A 17,482-nucleotide genomic window follows, 5' to 3' on the forward strand; every position below is an offset into this window, starting at 1 on the left:
CGATGCATTAATCACATGGACCACGGGCTATCTAGCTGTATACCAGTTCATCTGAGTTTCTTGTCCTCAAAGTAAACCTGACACCAAAGCATTAGCATGACACTTTGAAAACTAGCATGCAACAATAATAAAAGTTGGAAGCTCACCTTGAGATGTTTCATCTGCCAAACGGCAGCCCCAATCAACACAGCAATCTGCAACAAGCTCCACCACACTGCCCTTGTATTAGTGCGCTCACTTGCGTCCCTAAAGTTTGCCTCGACTTCACGCATATAGCGTTGTTCGCGTTGAATGTCGGCGACCTTGCTGTTAAGTTCGCGGATTTTGGACGAAAGAGTTGTCACATGAGTTTGGTCGGCCCTGATGAGTGACAGCGTCAGGATAGGAAAGCAAGAAAAGAAGAGGGAGCCCACGCGTTGTCAAACCGAGAAGATCCAACATTCAAATCCAAATACATTTTGATGTGCTCATTCGAAAGCCAGCCGCCAGTGATATTGGAGTGTAGACAGATGTTGTGATCTCCTACATCGTTCATTCCATTCCAATGATTAGACCAGTGATCTTCAACAAGGAAAAATGGGGAAAGGCATGCAGGACGCACCGGGTTCGTGAGAAGTAAAGGTGAATCGTCCATCTGGGGGACCTCGAGTGTCAACGACTATGTGAGAAGTTGCCAATTCCTACATTGCACCTAACCTCAGCAACAGCTCGTCTTCAAACCCCAAAAACTGACCTCGACAGTAACGTGAATACCCATGGCCTCGTCCTTTTTCCATTGTTTCTCATTCTCATTCCACAAAAACGCCTTGTAATGGCCTGTTATACCAGACAGATACACAATGTCAGCCCTAAAGTCGACCTTGATTGCTCGCAGAATTGTGAGGCCAGCCGGACATACCTTCCACGATGGTTTGACTGGGTAATTCTTCCAAGAAACACCTTTTCTCGTTGGATTCAAAGTAAAAGTGCAAGGCCTATAAGCATAAATGGATTAGCATCCTAATTTTACCCAGTTCCCACCGTGTTTAACCCGAACAATGTTCCACCAAAGGGAGTTACGGGGCAGATGAGATACGATTGACTGACGTTGGCGACGGAAAGCAACGGAAGCGCAAAAAGCGCTTGAGAAATCCTCATTTTCATTGCGGATCTTGTCAACAAGTTTGCGACAGGATCAGGTGAAGAGTGTGATATAGATTAGAGACGTGTGAAAGAATATCAAAAGCAACGAAAGTTGTCATTTGTTTTACCGGCCATTTGTTGCTCGTTGGCAGGGTAGTCGTGGTGGTACTGGTGGTGGAACGCGTTCACCATTTACATGACGTGGAACTTTTAGTTTTATTAATTAACAGTAAAAAGACATTAAATACAAATTGTTAACAGCCAGTGACGGGCGTGTAACGAACGAGAACCTCCCTCTTCAAACTTCAAAGCGCAAAGTGCGCCTGGTGGGTGATTTATTTGATTCTGGCGCTACAGTCATGTACATGGTTGAAGCGCTGACAGCTCTAGGATCAAGGAGCTTGCGAACGCCAGTCACAACCGATAGATCGTCCCGTTCCAAAGATTTTTATGAACTATCATTGCCAGCAAGAGGATATCTATCCTAATCATGATTATCGACCATAGGATATCAAGGCTCAAGATACAAGCATCGATTGCCCTGCAAATATTGTATGCGTCCGTTACGTCAAAGCTAATGGGAGACGATCTGACTGCATATACTGTACTATTGATGACAACCTACACTCAAGTTGCACTTCCAAACACCGAGAACCTGCGGACAAGGGAAGGACCGTATTCCTGATAGTCTTCGCGGCTGTGACTGACGTTGAAGAATTCAGGCTGTGAAAAGTGAATTAATGAGACATTCGAGCGAGCTGGTCAGAGCAAATAGCTTACAGTGGACGCCATCAAACTGCCGCCGTACCATACCGCATACCTCTGCCTCTTGTGGGAGATGACATTGACTTCAACGCCGCTCGACTTTTCTACAGTGTTAGCTTTTGGGTTTGAAACAATAGTCGGTAATTCACCTTCATTAAACTGCCTGACTTCTCTTCACTGCCCGCAATCCTGCCGTCCACGATGCCTTTGACATCCCTCTGCAACCTCTTACCAAAGTCCTTAAACATAGTGGATCCACCTGAAAGGACGATGTTCTTGTATAAACCTCGTCGGACATCAATGGGAGAAGTTTGGATTACTGTGTCGACCACTTCGGGAAGAGGAGTCAGGAAGTCGGAGGAATAAATCTCGGGATTGAAAAAGATCTCGGGCGCCAAGAATCGCTCATAGCCAATATCGATATCGTATTTCTGATATGGGCGGTCAGCTAGTGATTTTCGTCACTCCTGTATCGAAACTCACCCTCCCAGTCACGCTGTGCTCGCCAGCAAATCGAGCGAAGTACTTGTATGGATCGGAATCATACTTCTTGAACTCCTTGACGATATCTTGACAAACATAGGTGTAGTCCTCTTTGATCTTTTCAGCTACTCTAAGCTGGTCCTCAGGGGGGATGTGTGCACTTTCACCCCGGTCTCGCAAGAGTTGCTGCACAAAGTAGGTGATGTCTCGGCCAGCAATGGGGATGTGCTTTATCGAAGAGCCAATAACATAGCCCTCAGCCTGAGTGGGTTGTCTTAGTCGAATCATCATTGAGCTTAACCAGAACTTTACGCACAAGGGGGATGGTGTGGGTAACACCGTCTCCAGAGTCAATGACAACACCGGTGAGTGTCCGCTCAGTCACCTTGGACGACGTCCAAGAGGCTGCGAGAGCAAGGACAGCCTGGACAGCAATGTACCTTTAATGTGCCAAATTAGCTTGTGAGCTCTGACTACCAGTCTAGATCCTTCACTCACAATCCTTGCACATTGAAAGACTCGAACATGATCTCGGCGGTGTTCTCTCGGTTCTCAGGCGGATTAAGAGGCGGTTCAGTCTGATCAAGAATTGTGGTCAGTCTCTAATAAGACGAAGTCTTTCATCATATAAGAGAAGGCATACCAAGAGCACATAGTGGTCTTCAGGCTCTGCACGGAGGTACTTGAAGATGGATTGCTCCCATAAACGCTCCATGTGATCCCAGTTCTCAATCATTCCATGCCGGATGGGATAATGGAGTGAATAAGTCCTACGCCCAGTATTAGCACAGCTCTTGAGGAGACACCGGATTTTACCAACTTGGAGTTGGCGACAGCTTCGTCACCAATGAAGAAATCCAAATCCTCGATTCCTCTTTTACTGGCGAGATGTGAAGGCTTGCCGGCGATAGGTGGTGGGGCGCGCCCAGCGCCACCAGTAGACGAGGACGACGCACCAGAACCGCCAGATTGATGGGTTGCTATGACGGTGGGAAACACAAAAGAGGGTTCCGAATTACCGGCGAAGCTAGAACGCATAGACATTAAGCTATGTGCTAGCATATACGTGTAGATAACCATTAAGAACGTACCCCATCTTCGTGTAACCAGTACCATTGTCGATAACGAGAGGGGGTTGTCGGGACATGTCTATGGGGAACTGTGGGAGAAGGGATGTTTAGAATAGATACAACGTGGATGGATGAGGATATGGATGACTGGGTGTCCTCAACGAACGTCTCGCTGCAGGTCCGCCATAGGGTAGTGACGACACGCCCGTCGCCGTGGCTGACCATTCACAAGGCGCGCTTCCTTGCAGGACATGTTAGGCTCGCGTGGCATGTGGGCTACTATGCTGGCGCCTATTTGAGACGTCCGATGCGAACGCGCAAATGCACGCTGTAGGGAAATACCCGGGTCTCCTATTGGTTAAACGATCCAGTTGGTTCCGTTCCACTGCCACCCACAGCAGATAACAGAATATCGACTCCTTGGTATCAATTCTACGGAATACAAAGCCTTCCTAAGTTTGGCTGTTGGTGGTCGATCTACCTAGTAATGATACTGACGATAGGTCGTTAGGTTGTGTAGTGGTATAATTGAACTCGGGTCTCATGTCGAGTTGTTGTGTGTTGTGTGTGTATCAAATAATATAGCAATATAGGCTCCATGAGCGTAACTAACAGTTATGTACCTATGTACTTGGGATCTCTGTAAGCTGTTTGGCAGCTACCCATGGAAGGGGTAGTTACTGTCACAGGCTCTACTTCGTTCTCTCTCCTCCTTCTCCCTGATCCCCTCCTTCGATATATCTCAAACCATCTCTCTTTCTTTTCTCTATCTCTCCTCACTGTCACCGGCGGTAGCTTCCGACTGTGATGTGGCATTATTAGTCTATGAGGCCGAAGGCTCATTGCACTACATATCCCTACAACTTTTTTATGGTTAGTGCTCTAACCATACCCCGGACTGCCCAGGTCAGATAAGTGTACTCGTAAGACTGCCTCCACTTGCCCTCACTTTTGGGGAAGAAGGCAGGACTCTAGCTTGCTCTTCAAGTGACGGTCGTGAGATCGGATTCTTCTTCGCTTTTCTTGTTGTCTTTTGGCTAGGAATGAACTCCATCCCAGCATACCTCAATGATTCCGCCGCTACTCATCCCTTCAGCATCAGTGTAAGGTCAGATGTGTGTCCTTTTCAGCAGCGGAAGTGTAGTCAGATCTCTGTTGATCCCTACAGCCTCAGCAGTGAAGTCAGGTACGCATGAACATCTCTTAGCTCCTGTGTGAAATCAGATAAGACCTGAGTTCTCCTTGGACACCCCATTTGAGTATAGTCGTATAGCAGTACTAGTAAAAAGTGAATAAGGATAAAGAGTGCGATTAACCATTGAACTTCTTCGGTAATTAGTACTCAAGACTGCCACTTTATTCCAGCTCCGATTCACCGATAACAGTCCTTCTTCTATCCGTTTGGTCACCGAGTGACTTCCTTCTTGGATTATATTCTCATCATTTTGACTTATATTTATCTATCATAATAATTAATACTCCAACCTCTGTGGCCGATCTTATATCTCGTCTTCCTCAGGATACATTGATTGCTCAAAGTCTCTAGCCATCAGAGCAGCTGAAAGCGCACTGTTCACTGCCGCATCATGCTCAGCAGTTCTGACGTAATCACGAACTGTACTCTCATATGTGCCATCAGCATGTCTTTTAATTCTGGCGTTATTAAGTGCCCACACCCAGAAACCATCAACTTGTTTAATCCATCCGTCTTTGGCCCACTTCGCCGTATTGGGACAATCTCTCACAAAATGATTTGAATCTCGGCACCAATGACACTTCGGCTTCACTTCTCCCCAGGCTGCACACTGGTTTGTGCTACTTACTTTCACAGAGACACCAGGTCTAGAGGATATCTCTGCATGAGGGGGTGTATCTCGTGAGTGACCCACAAATGTTGTCTCAATAAGAGGAGTCTGCAGAAGAGAGGCGGCCGCAACGCTCATAGAATTCACTTTGGCATACAGCTCTTTATACTCAGGGTCTTCTCGATACCCTGTCCGATTCCTTTCCTTCATCAGTTCCATTTGTTCAAGTAAGTCACCAAGCGGAGTAACAGTCTGAAAATGTGCGACAGGAGGGTTTTGTCTATAACTATAGCTCCGGTAGAAGGGCAAGTTGCTGGGGCAAGCCTCCGCTAAGATAGGTCGCACTGCAGCAAGACGAGCATGACAGTCAATGTACTTCGCTCTCTCTGAAGGGGTAATTCCTCTAACGCTTTGACTTTTGATAGTCAGTTCTCCCATCTTACGTACTAACTCGTCAACATCATCGATCTGCTCGGTTTCTAGTTTGATCGGTTCCTCCTTGTATTCATCATCAGCCGTTCTAAGCTGTATTACCTCCGCTTTTCCCCTTTGAAGTTTCCCAAGGTACTGTCTTTTCTTATCATCCGCCTCCTGGGCAAGCTCCTGATGGGTTCTAATGCTTGGATACATGGATTCAATAATGTGGTTTTCGATTACATCGGTTGGGTCTAATATCACTCTTACCCACTGTTCCACAACTTTCCTATCGGGAAACCTAGTTCGATCCTTCTTGACATTTTTGTGCCATACCTCTTCACGATATCTCTTTTGCCAATCCAGCGGCATGCCCATAAACCAGAATTTATTTATACTATTGTCGGACCCTTCGTCAGCTTCGAACTTTAAAGCATTCCTGGCATATGCTTCTACACGGGCGGTTAGATGCTCAATCCTTTGAAGCGGCTTCTTGCTCCAGATCTCGGCAAATTCCTGTAAGCTCTCAAGAGTTCCTTCTACTTGCTTTGACCTGTCAGGATACAAATCACGGAGCCTCTCTTTGACTGCGCTCCAAGCGTCAAGACCATGCAATATACTTTTTATTACTTCCACTTGTGCGGCAGCAACATACTTAAACCAACTGGTTTTCATCTCTGAGTCATCGACTCCACGATCTTTTGCAGTGGATTCAAACCATGACAAACATTCTTCAAGAGTTTCCGCTTTTCCATACCATATCTGGCTTTCTTTATCACTTGGGGCTGGCATTTTCTTTTTAGTATTAACAGCTGTAGTCTGGGATACGCTAGTGTCAGTGCTTCGATCAGGTGAACCTGAAGCTCGAGCTTTGCGCATCTCCGTCAATTCCGACAATAGCTTCTCGTGAGTAACAGTCTGCACCTGCAAAAACTGCATAAGGGTACTCCAGTCATTACTGGTTGGCACATTGCCTAGCGAACTCGCTTGACCATCTGGTCCACTCCCCGCGGGAGAATTGTTGTTGTTGTTTTCCTGTTGCATACCGACTGATCTTGATTCTTTTCCTAAATGTTTTTGGTAGTTTTACTAGTTTTGTTTGTTTTTGTTAAGATTTCTGGGGTTTCTTTTCAATAACAACTTGGCAAGGAAGCTGAAAGCGATGTAAGAGATTTAAAAGCCACAAAAGACAATGGTGCGAGCAGATAATGGTCTGTTGTAAGATTCGATTGGTGACAGAGCCTTCTCGAGTAGAGCCGCTTGTGTATTGGACAGTAATGGATTAAAATAGGGAGGTTGCGATGAGTTTCAAGTAGAGAACCACCCAGTTCACATGAATTCGTAAGTAGTCACATTCTCTATCCTTGGATTTAAAGGCCGACAATTTCCGATGTGGCACTTCTCTTGTCTCTGCACTTCGCTTCCCAGGCATTCCCATGGCCTATGAAGCCTGCTTCAAACGGTATATAGGACACCAATCTCCTATCTGTGAACTCATATGGTAGCTTCTGGTACATGAGTATCTAAGTATATGTATGTCCATGACTTTTGCTGGAAAGATACACACAACATTGTTGATGGGCCTTGCCCGTTGGCACATTGCCTGGCTATCAAGCCTGACCCTAAGGTCTCATAATCCTCAGCTCTGAGTTCGATTCTCAGTGAGGGCACCATAATGTAGGGAAATACCCGGGTCTCCTATTGGTTAAACGATCCAGTTGGTTCCGTTCCACTGCCACCCACAGCAGATAACAGAATATCGACTCCTTGGTATCAATTCTACGGAATACAAAGCCTTCCTAAGTTTGGCTGTTGGTGGTCGATCTACCTAGTAATGATACTGACGATAGGTCGTTAGGTTGTGTAGTGGTATAATTGAACTCGGGTCTCATGTCGAGTTGTTGTGTGTTGTGTGTGTATCAAATAATATAGCAATATAGGCTCCATGAGCGTAACTAACAGTTATGTACCTATGTACTTGGGATCTCTGTAAGCTGTTTGGCAGCTACCCATGGAAGGGGTAGTTACTGTCACAGGCTCTACTTCGTTCTCTCTCCTCCTTCTCCCTGATCCCCTCCTTCGATATATCTCAAACCATCTCTCTTTCTCTTCTCTATCTCTCCTCACTGTCACCGGCGGTAGCTTCCGACTGTGATGTGGCATTAGTCTATGAGGCCGAAGGCTCATTGCACTACAACGCGTTCTACGTACCAGCCTTTGTTCTTCGGTTCTCCCTTAAACAATTTCCAGCGCCCAGCAGCGACTGCTTGACAGCTGTGCGCCGAAACTCCCGAAGCCTGGCCAGATGCACCCAAATGCCGACGTGATGCAAGGAACCGCGCTAGAACGCACACATGGAGGCGCTTTACAGACTAACGGACAGTAGATAGCTTCAACTTACGGTGACGCCTTATCTTAAAAGTGGTACGTGCGCGCGCTAGACAGACGCCTATAGTGTCCAGCCTTCTCTAGCGCTCTAGCCTTAGTCTGCCGGAGTCGCTGATTTCGTTAGCTGAGCGCTGGGAGGTAATCTTCTGGCTATATAATGGAATGGCGCAGTCTATTCTCCATAACTTTGCCCCTCTCCTCGACCGCTTCTCTAGGACATAATCAGGGCCAGCCAGAGCCAAGTTGAACATATCTCCATCAAATACTATTTAGTACCAACATGAATGTCTGCCTATGGGGCTGCGCAGCGCCATTTGAAGAAGTGCCAGGCAAGTCAGGCCGATCTAAAACAACGGTATCGCTTGAACCAGTATGTAACTTTTTGATGCGGAAAGTAGGCTCGATGAGAGTCTAATAAGTTCTTGACAGGTGCCAACAATCCATCTTATTCCACCTTCCCCATCTAATCAACAGACATTTGACCTTTCCAGCTCTTCCACCGAAAGCTCGCACCGTCAGACTTTTGCCTATATGAGCGTTGACATCACCAATTCCCGGCCCAACAGCTCATGGACTCAACGCATCAGTGGATTCTTTGACCCTTCAAAAATACCATTCAACTCTCGGACCGTTCCCAGGTCGGAAGCGGTTTCAGTTTATCTGGCACCACATCCAGATTTGCCTGAAGACCCATTTGCATCGAGGATCGATATGGCTGCTATATCGACCGACGTAGGCCCTCTGCGCGACGTTTTCAAGCAAGATGGTCCCTTGGCTGCTGGGACAGGAGAATGCGGTGTTGCGACTGGAAATGAAAGAAAACATGATGCGGTGCAGCCGAGCAACCAGATTCCCGTCGGACAATCCTACAAAGTCGCCGACTCTATAGGTCATTTGTCTAAAGAGGAGCTATCCAAGGGCCCCCGGAAGAGGATCATCAATCAGCAGTCGACGCATTCATTCCCTTGACCGATCTGGAGAATGAGTTGTCATTCAAAAGACACTGCGTCTAATATAATTGCTAAAAACATTGTCTTCTTCAGTCAGTAAATCAGCCTTGCTTTCCCTTATCCCCATTAACTCAAAGACTAGTCGAGAGTGGCAACTATCCAGTGTACAACACTTACCACCTCTTTCGCTGTAGCATTAGTCTCTCATCACTATTAGTTTCGGTGTACCAATCTTTGTATCAATCACATGATTATCCACGACTTGACATAACTATGTTGCATGTATATCGTATACCAGTATCTCGACATTTTCAACGGACTGGCCCGCACATTTTTTGCACTTTTATTTCCCCATTCACAATTGAAGAATCATTGCTCGGGAAAGGTAGATTCCCTGTGTTTTGCCATTCGAAAGGGTTGGGCATGCATTCTCACTGACCGCATTAGACTCATGAGGCGGATTTGGAAAAGAATAGATGGGAACTTTGAAGGAAAAGTTGAGACTGTGTGGCTACCGTGTGCTGCAACATGCTGCATGCCCGAAGTAGTCTTATAAAATAAACGCATTGGCGGAAAATGAAAAGTCGGGCAGATAAGTGAGAACACTACTATCAGGATCGAAAATGAAGAGACATGTGACCCCTATGGACGATGTTAGATGTAAACACAAGTCTTCCTCTTTTCCACTCTTTTCGGCATATACAGGACTCTTTGGCTAAAATCTTTTTATTCCGTAGGAAGGATACGTTTTTCCAAAATCACAATCTCCTTTGATGAGCTACACGCACAATTCATGAGGATTCATGATATTGTTGCGCGTGTCGCTTGTCAAAATCGATGGAGACAGAAACAGTTATTTATGTATATTGCATAATCTACAAGATTGTCTCTAATCGCGGACGCAGATATGATTGCTTTTGATGATAAATATTTGCCATTCGTTCATGACCATTTCGTACCCTACGCTGGCCCACATCCCAAAGCCAGAGATACTACCGCTGTCGCCAACACTCTGCAACCACCCAATTACTCGTCAGTCTTCAGCCTCTTGACAGCAGGAGTGTCGCCATTGAGATGACCGTTGGCATTAGCTTCCCGGGATTCGAGAAGGGCTCTTCGGGCAAGGGAGGCCTGGTTGAGGTTGTCAAGCATGTCAACGGTCATTTCCCAATCGACACAAGCTACAATCACCACATATCAGTATAAAGCTCTAAAGGAATGGGTAACAGGCGAAGGAACGCACCATCGGTGATGGACACTCCGTACTCAAGGTTGTCTCTCCCCTTGTCACTGCTTTGCTTGCCACCCTTCAAGTTACTCTCAAACATGATACCGGTGATACCGACTTCGCCCGCCGCAATCTGAGCAGCAAGGTCGGCGGCAACCTTGGGCTGGTTGAGGTGGTTCTTGGAGGAGTTGCCGTGAGAGCAGTCGACCATGATGGAAGCAAAGGCATCAGGGTTCTTGGAACGCATGGTGGAGAGGGCTTTCTGCACGTGCTCAGCAGAGTAGTTGGGGCCACCAGTGCCACCTCTCAAGATGACATGACAGTCCCTGTTGCCGGAAGTCCTGACGATACTGGCCATGCCCTGAGAGTTGATACCCATGAAACAGTGAGGGTGGGAGGCGGATTGCATGGCGTCGATGGCAACACCGACTGAGCCATCTGTACCGTTCTTAAAACCGATGGGGAAAGAGGCGCCGGAAGCGAGCTCTCGGTGGAGTTGAGACTCGGTGGTTCGGGCACCGATAGCACCCCAACTGATGAGGTCGGCAATAAACTGAGGGCTGAAGGATAGTGTTAGATCCGAATAGAAAACCAAAGGTTGCACACATACCTAATAGTGTCAAGGAGCTCACAACCAACGGGCATACCCATGGCATTGATGTCGCACAAGAGCTCCCTAGCCATTCTCAGACCCTTGTTGATCTTGAAGGAACCGTCGATATCGGGGTCATTGATGAGACCCTTCCACCCGACAGTCGTTCTGGGCTTTTCACTGTTGAAAGCCACAGATTAGCTCCCGCTAATACACTTGCCGGAAAACAAGTAATGTAGATGGTTCTTGCAAGTCATAAAAAAAAATTAACTCACAAGTAGACTCTCATAACGACCTCCAAACCAGGCCACTTTCCCTCTTGCACGCCCTTTCTCAGTCTAGAGGCGTACTCCTTGGCCTGGTCGACATCGTGGATACTGCAAGGGCCGACAACGACGACCAATCGGGAAAGGGGGTCGGTACCGCGCACGATGGAAGAGGTGGTTCGTCGGGAAGCGGAGATGGTCTTGGAGGCGACGGGAGGAACGGGAAGGTCATGTCGAAGAAGGGCGGGAGGGATGAGAGGGTCATACTGGTGGTGAAATATGGGTCAGCAGGCGGGATGATTGAGGAATGGACAGACGTACGCCAGTGACCTTCCTGTCGTCGAGGGGTCTGTTCCTGTCTGGAGAGGGAGTAGCAGACATTGCTGGGGAAAAGATGTGGAGTGTCTGGGTGTGAAGTATGTTTACGATGTGCGTGAAAAGTCGGCAAGTCAAAAAAAACGAGTAGATATTTTTAAATTAGAGACTGTTCGGCAACGATTTGTAATTTTGCGTCTGAAGTGCACGGTGGGGGACCACGTGGGAATCCCAAATGCCGTGGTTCTTTTTTTTTGCTTTTTGCCTTCGTACGCCTTATGTTCATGGCACTCACTCATTTGCTCCAAGAATCGCCGAGTGCCACCTGAAATAATGTCCTTCTCAACAGCACACTCTGCCAGTGCCCATCACACATCCTCAGGTGAATAATACGGACGATGAAGAGAAAGATGGGATACTCCGAAACGGTGTCTTTAGCCTTTATATGTTGTCGTTTATAGGGGATAACCTAGAGGGACTTCTCATTAAGGTTCCCCGTCCTTATCATGACTCAATCTTCCAAGGACAACAGCGGATTGCCGAGTACGGGAACGGAATGGTGGATGTGATGGGAGTGAATCAAGCGGAACTATTCTTGATTAATGATGTGCTGAGCCAGATGGCACAAAATATATCCACCAGAGAGATGTTTCAGGTCAAAAGGATGGCCGTCGCGTTGTATTGCCTGACGGGTGGTATCAAGGCTGGGATGAGGCATACCGCAGAGTTTTGACAGAGAAGTATCTCAACAAATTGGGCGTAAGTATACTTTTCTATATCAATTTGTCACCATGATGCTAAGAAGTATCTTGCTTTACAGGTGCGTTCACGATTTCGTCGGTGCACTTCCCCTGCGCCCGTTTACAGGAGATTCATTCATCGCCCATGTCATTATCCCAAACGTCCTTCTAGTATAGCATGTGATGAAAGATTTGAGCCATATTCCGATGATGCTCTGGGCGCAATGGATGGTTCACACATCACTGTCCGTGTTTCCAAGGAGAAACAGGACGTATATCGTTGTCGCAAGGATACAATCACTGTGAACCTGCTGGCTGCGTGCACGTTTGACAAGCGGTTCAGCTTCCTGTATTCAGGATATGAAGGATCGGCAAATGGTGCATGCGTATTCCATGAAGCGCTACGTCAGTCTTTTATTATACCCAAAGGCAGGTATTTCCTCGGTAATGCCGGATATTCTTTGGGCATGTCGTCTCTCACGCCCTACCGCGATGTGCGTTACCACCTAAAAGATTTTAGAGAGTCAGGTAACGAGTACGCTTTCCGTATCACGCCCTACCGCGGTGTGCGTTACCACCTAAAAGATTTTAGCGAGTCAGGTAACGAGTAAGCTTTCAGTCTTCGAAACTAAATCCAAGCTGAGCTGAGTCATTGGCTGCGTATAGGCCACGCACTGCGAAGGAGTTGTACAATCTCCGCCATTCTTCCCGTCGAAACGTCATTGAACGAATCTTCGGTTGCGTTAAAGGCAAGTGGGGTTGTCTTACCTACATCGCAAGTACGAGACCGACCCAGCAATCTCGCATCATCTTGGCAGCTTGCATCCTGTGGAACATACACCAGGAAGTAATGCTCGGAAAAGAGGATTATGGTCAGGGGGGCAGATGGCAAGCTTCCGCCTATCCCCGTCGAGGACCTTGTCTGAAACAATCCGCTGTCAAGGGAGAATACCGGTGAGCTTGTCAAGCGTGGCCGGACTACGATTTCGTCGGCGGAGAAACATCAGGGGTTACGACAGTGGCAATCATAATAGTTATGCGTCAGAGTCAGAATTCAATGCTACACTCTTGGCCGTAGGCTCCATTCACAATGGAGCATGCCTGTCCTGTATCGTGTGCCGGAAGGGGAGAAAGAGTCTACCTTATACATATATGGTCAGGTGAGCATCACATGCAAACACAATTAGGGCTTGCTGTTTCTTACCCTATTAAGGATATCGACTTTTTGTTCTCTGCGGTCCATGATTGCGTGACGGGAGGTTGTACAGAGGATGGAGAAAGGGTCGTGTTCCAAGAACGACAGGCAACCAGCCAGAAGATGGCTGCGGTTCGCCATCGCGATGCCGACCGTTTTGTGATAAACACAGCTGCTTTTCACAACGTCGATGTCCTCCTTTCCGCTCTTCCTCGCACATTGTACCAACCCCGACGAATCCTTGAAGACCCTTGGGAGGTACGTTTCGCTCGAGGAGAGAAACTCAAGGAGACGAGGAACGCGAAGTCTCACCAGAGAAACGTGGTGTCTGCGGAGGAAGAAGCTAACGGGCAGTGTAGTAATAGCTCAGAAGGTGAGTCTGACGATACCGATGACGGGGTGCTGGAGGAGGAGGTAGATAGTGATATAAATGATATAATAGAATACGACGGTTTTATGTAATAATGATTGCATAGTCTGTGTACATGTATATAAATAATTCTGAAGATATATCGTATATAGGCGTCGCGTGCGTATGGTGGGTTTGTTGAGATGTTTGTGCATGCGTGCATGGAGGGTGATGAGAGTATTCAGATACAAAGCATATATGATGATCTACATCTCTCGAACCTGGGCAGCATCCATCCGACATTTTATTTGAACGGCGGTGTACGGAAGCAAGCAATGACTGGAATCGAAGCAACTAGCACTGATTCATTAAATAATGCAAAACTTTTGGTACGATTTTCATTTGAGATTGATTATGTTGAAAGGTGTCTATGGATGCATAAAGAAAGAAAGAGACTATCATAGAATCAAAAAGAAAAAAAATTACCACGCAACTCCGATCCCACCACGCCACAAACGATCTCTCTCAGAGCTCCGTATCTTAGGCTCCCATCTTCTCGCTCATTCAACAGATTAGACCCTATGGGCTGGAGAAAAATGGAGAGAAGAAGATGAGGAAGCAAAGGCGAAGAGAAATGAGGGGGTCCGTGCGGATGTATAATGGTGGTGACTGGGCGGAGAGTAGGAGATCGACTCGTCACTTGATCGGACATAGGAGTGCGCTGGAGTGCTCAGTAAGGGATACGATGGAGTATTGGACTGGAGTTTCCTCAGCACCGGCGCACTAACAGACTCGGAGAGCAGTGTACAGAATTAGTCGGTACAGAATAATGACTCTTTCATGGAGCACCTGTGGTCGGCTGACAGGGAGGCCTCTGTTGGGGCAAAGGACAGTACTTGTGTACGAGCACTTGCAACATGATGCTAGTCGTAGCCATGCCGCTGTAGTTGGCTGCCACGTTAAGCGAGTTCCAGTCAGACGCAGACCCTTGCGCTGATGTGAAGAGCACTGCACACTGGATAGGGGTGATCCTACCCTGCTCTACTTCCGTGTTCAAGAACTCAAAGACTGCCGAGGAATTCTCTTGGAGGATCCGATCGGCTGACTCAGCAGTAGTCTCCATTCGCAATAGTGCAGCAACAAGATCTCGAACCTCGTCCTTGTCTGTCTTCTCCTCAGCCTATTGTGGTCCGGCCACGCTTGATGAGTTCATCGGAATTATTCCTTGACAGCGGATTGTTTCAGACAAGGTCCTCGACGGAGATGGGCTGAAGCTTGCCATCTGCCCCCTGACCATGATCCTCTTTTCCGAGCATTACTTCCTGGTGTATGTTCCACAGGATGCAAGCTGCCAAGATGATACGAGATTGTTGCTTTCCCGGGTGGCAGAACGCTCGCAGAATATTGATGATGAAATCTCGCGATAGTATTGGGATCCTCCGATTCCCTCTCTCATTCCATCATTCGGTCTACCACATCCTCGAACCCTTCATCCTCCAGATTTAATGAGGCGACACTGCCTCTGTCATCGTCCATCTCCCAACCTGCTGGAGGTAAAGCGCAGTACCGCCCCAAAATACAGACCCATCGAATATAGAAGGGGAGAACTCCTTCGAGTAGGGGATGCATCGGGTCAACAACAGCATGTTGAACTTTATCGAAATCTGGGAAAAGGTCAAAAACTGACAGATGACCGGGTACCTTGAAGATAGATTGCTCCATGGTATCCACTGCCGCCCGAGTCGCTTGAGTTTGGCGGCCTGCACGGCGAGCCACACGGGGTTGCCGTGCAGTTTGCGGGCTTGCTCAAACTGCTTGAGGAATTCGCACTGCTGCGCTAGCATCGCTTGAGAATGCTCAGCACCATTTCGAGGGGAGTGTAATGCCGAGCTATATAAGCGACTGCGCGGTACAGTGCATTTCATGCAGGGAGAATCCCTCTTTGTGAAGTGTGGGCTGCCAGTAACAGCAACAGCAGCAGGACGATCACAGCAGATAGTACCGACTCTGACAAAGACCTTTCGTCCTATGAACAAGTGAGCTAACATAATTTATCAACAGTATGGCTTACCTACCCTGTTTATACTTTGGTGTTTTGATCCAGAGCCCATCCGCACTTGCACTGAGAAGCTCTACGGCCAAAGGATGCAACAGTCGATGAAGAGAACGCCAGGAGGTTCATGTGGTGCTGGCGTTATGCCCATGAGCATCATGAACCCAAACTGTGATCGATATTGATTGGGAAGGTCAGCCAGCTCCCTCGCAGAGAATGGGACCCATGGAGCGAGGCGTCCGATTGCGAGATTTGGATGGGTCCGCCCAATCGACGGATATATTAATAGCCAAAGAAGAGCCCCCTTCTCGCACTCCCCTCTAAAGTTGGCAATGACAAGATCCATCAAGTTGCTGACGAAGGATCTTACCAGTTTTGGCATTCTGAAGGTATCGCGGTCGGTCCATTGAGTTATAACACTCCCTTTGGCCAGCACGAATTATTTCTTGCTCCACGAGTCGCTCTATCCCATCAATGGAGAAGAGATACTCCAGTTCATCCTTTAAAGCTCGCCGCCCAAAGAATTCCGTTGTCAGCTTACCATTCCCCTTCAACGGTGAAACACATTGCGGACACTTGTCCGGGATTCTTCCCCAACCATCTCGTGATATGACGCGTACAAGACACTCTGACAGCCTTTCGCCTGGTATTTCGGGTGGATTATCAAGATTGGGTCACTATCAAGCTGGCGATACAAAGACTTGACAATTTTTGAGGAGGCTGGAAGATGAGGCATTGATCGGGGCATCGAGGATACCAAGCATTTTTTCACTAGTGGAATCCGTGAGATCTATATTTTCTTGTACCCTCAATTGCTGTGATTCGTCCCTATCCTCTGAGACAGCCACTTTGATGAGGACTTGTATGGTGGCTTTGAGCATACTTCCAAAGCGCTGCGGCAATCCCACAAAGGTTGTAAGTGGTATAGCGGAAAAAGCCATTAGACTCGCAAGCGGTGGCCCCTTTGTTTGCAGGGGATGAAACGCTGGGCAGTCGTTATAGGGTTACCAGAAGGAACGAGGCAATCCGCGACCTGGGTTGGCCATTTGGCGAAGATGCCGTCCAGATTGCGTGACTCATCGTCAAACGCAGAGACATTGTCTAGGTCACAGCAGTAGAGGAAAGGTTTCGTACGACGAGAGTGGTGAAATGGAGGACTTGGAAAGAAGGGAGAAAGCAACAAACAACAAAACAACACTGCAAGAGATGAAATAACTTAATAAGCAAATTTTCACATGCATATCTGCTACTGTTAGTTATCAGTATAGTAATAGTAGATCTGGAGTCTCAGCAACAACAGGTGGCATGGAACGAAGTGGAGCAGGTGAGATATTCGTTCATGATCCAAAAGGAGCAGCGATCCTTCCTCCCTGCAGTGGTCTGACGGACGCATGAACCAAACAGGATCAGTCCGCATGGAAGCCTCGCGGAGCAGGGAAGAATAAGGCGCGTGCCTACCCTGGCTAGGAGAGGAGCAACCAAAAGACCCTGAAATCGGGGTAGACGGTGCCAGGCGCGCTGGCGGAGATCGGGACACCCCACAGGTCCACCAGCAACCAGTGTCGCACATACATATGCAAGTACGTCGTTATACTGTATACCCCTCCATTTCTTGACTCTTTCTCTCTCCCCTCGGCATGTCAGAACAACCACAGCAGTCAGAAGCAGCGCGGAGAGCAGCAGCGCGTAAGGCAAAAATACTCGCAAGGGGAAACTCAGGCCTTAACAAGCTTGCACAATCAGCCAG

At 47.7% G+C, this 17,482-nt stretch overlaps 7 protein-coding genes across 7 annotated transcripts in view; 3 read left to right on the top strand and 4 right to left on the bottom strand.

The window, feature by feature from the left end:
* Nucleotides 1-47: 47 nt before the first annotated feature.
* Nucleotides 48-1,143, bottom strand: CNBD1180 (hypothetical protein; the record flags this gene model as incomplete). The annotated part of the gene is made up of 7 exons (XM_770977.1): nt 48-77; nt 147-360; nt 414-522; nt 602-680; nt 734-816; nt 899-974; nt 1,087-1,143. 7 exons carry the CDS (start codon nt 1,141-1,143, stop codon nt 48-50), a joined length of 648 nt encoding a protein of 215 aa, XP_776070.1.
* Nucleotides 1,144-1,749: 606 nt separating this feature from the next.
* CNBD1190 (hypothetical protein) lies at nt 1,750-3,517 on the bottom strand (the record flags this gene model as incomplete). Its single annotated transcript, XM_770978.1, has 9 exons — nt 1,750-1,845; nt 1,903-1,986; nt 2,037-2,318; nt 2,371-2,631; nt 2,687-2,810; nt 2,869-2,948; nt 3,014-3,140; nt 3,191-3,397; nt 3,462-3,517. The coding sequence occupies 9 exons, from the start codon at nt 3,515-3,517 to the stop codon at nt 1,750-1,752; spliced, it is 1,317 nt and encodes a 438-aa protein (XP_776071.1).
* A 4,810-nt stretch (nt 3,518-8,327) lies between these two features.
* CNBD1200 (hypothetical protein) lies at nt 8,328-9,016 on the top strand (the record flags this gene model as incomplete). The annotated part of the gene is made up of 2 exons (XM_770979.1): nt 8,328-8,417; nt 8,477-9,016. The coding sequence occupies 2 exons, from the start codon at nt 8,328-8,330 to the stop codon at nt 9,014-9,016; spliced, it is 630 nt and encodes a 209-aa protein (XP_776072.1).
* Nucleotides 9,017-10,023: 1,007 nt separating this feature from the next.
* On the bottom strand, nt 10,024-11,464 carry CNBD1210 (hypothetical protein; the record flags this gene model as incomplete). The annotated part of the gene is made up of 5 exons (XM_770980.1): nt 10,024-10,178; nt 10,241-10,785; nt 10,836-10,997; nt 11,093-11,349; nt 11,405-11,464. 5 exons carry the CDS (start codon nt 11,462-11,464, stop codon nt 10,024-10,026), a joined length of 1,179 nt encoding a protein of 392 aa, XP_776073.1.
* Nucleotides 11,465-13,235: 1,771 nt separating this feature from the next.
* CNBD1220 (hypothetical protein) lies at nt 13,236-13,795 on the top strand (the record flags this gene model as incomplete). Its single annotated transcript, XM_770981.1, has 2 exons — nt 13,236-13,298; nt 13,352-13,795. The coding sequence occupies 2 exons, from the start codon at nt 13,236-13,238 to the stop codon at nt 13,793-13,795; spliced, it is 507 nt and encodes a 168-aa protein (XP_776074.1).
* Nucleotides 13,796-15,184: 1,389 nt separating this feature from the next.
* CNBD1230 (hypothetical protein) lies at nt 15,185-16,142 on the bottom strand (the record flags this gene model as incomplete). The annotated part of the gene is made up of 3 exons (XM_770982.1): nt 15,185-15,708; nt 15,758-15,814; nt 16,106-16,142. The coding sequence occupies 3 exons, from the start codon at nt 16,140-16,142 to the stop codon at nt 15,185-15,187; spliced, it is 618 nt and encodes a 205-aa protein (XP_776075.1).
* A 1,230-nt stretch (nt 16,143-17,372) lies between these two features.
* The window catches only part of CNBD1240 (hypothetical protein), a gene marked incomplete at both ends in the record, with an annotated part of 1,141 nt that continues 1,031 nt past the window's right edge, over nt 17,373-17,482 (top strand). The window contains one exon of the mRNA XM_770983.1: nt 17,373-17,482. This exon is cut by the window's right edge and continues 35 nt beyond it. Within this exon, the coding sequence (XP_776076.1) occupies nt 17,373-17,482 (110 nt within the window).

This window comes from Cryptococcus neoformans, chromosome 4 (genome assembly GCF_000149385.1).
Source record: "Cryptococcus neoformans var. neoformans B-3501A chromosome 4, whole genome shotgun sequence".
NCBI classification, from domain to species: domain Eukaryota; kingdom Fungi; phylum Basidiomycota; class Tremellomycetes; order Tremellales; family Cryptococcaceae; genus Cryptococcus; species Cryptococcus deneoformans.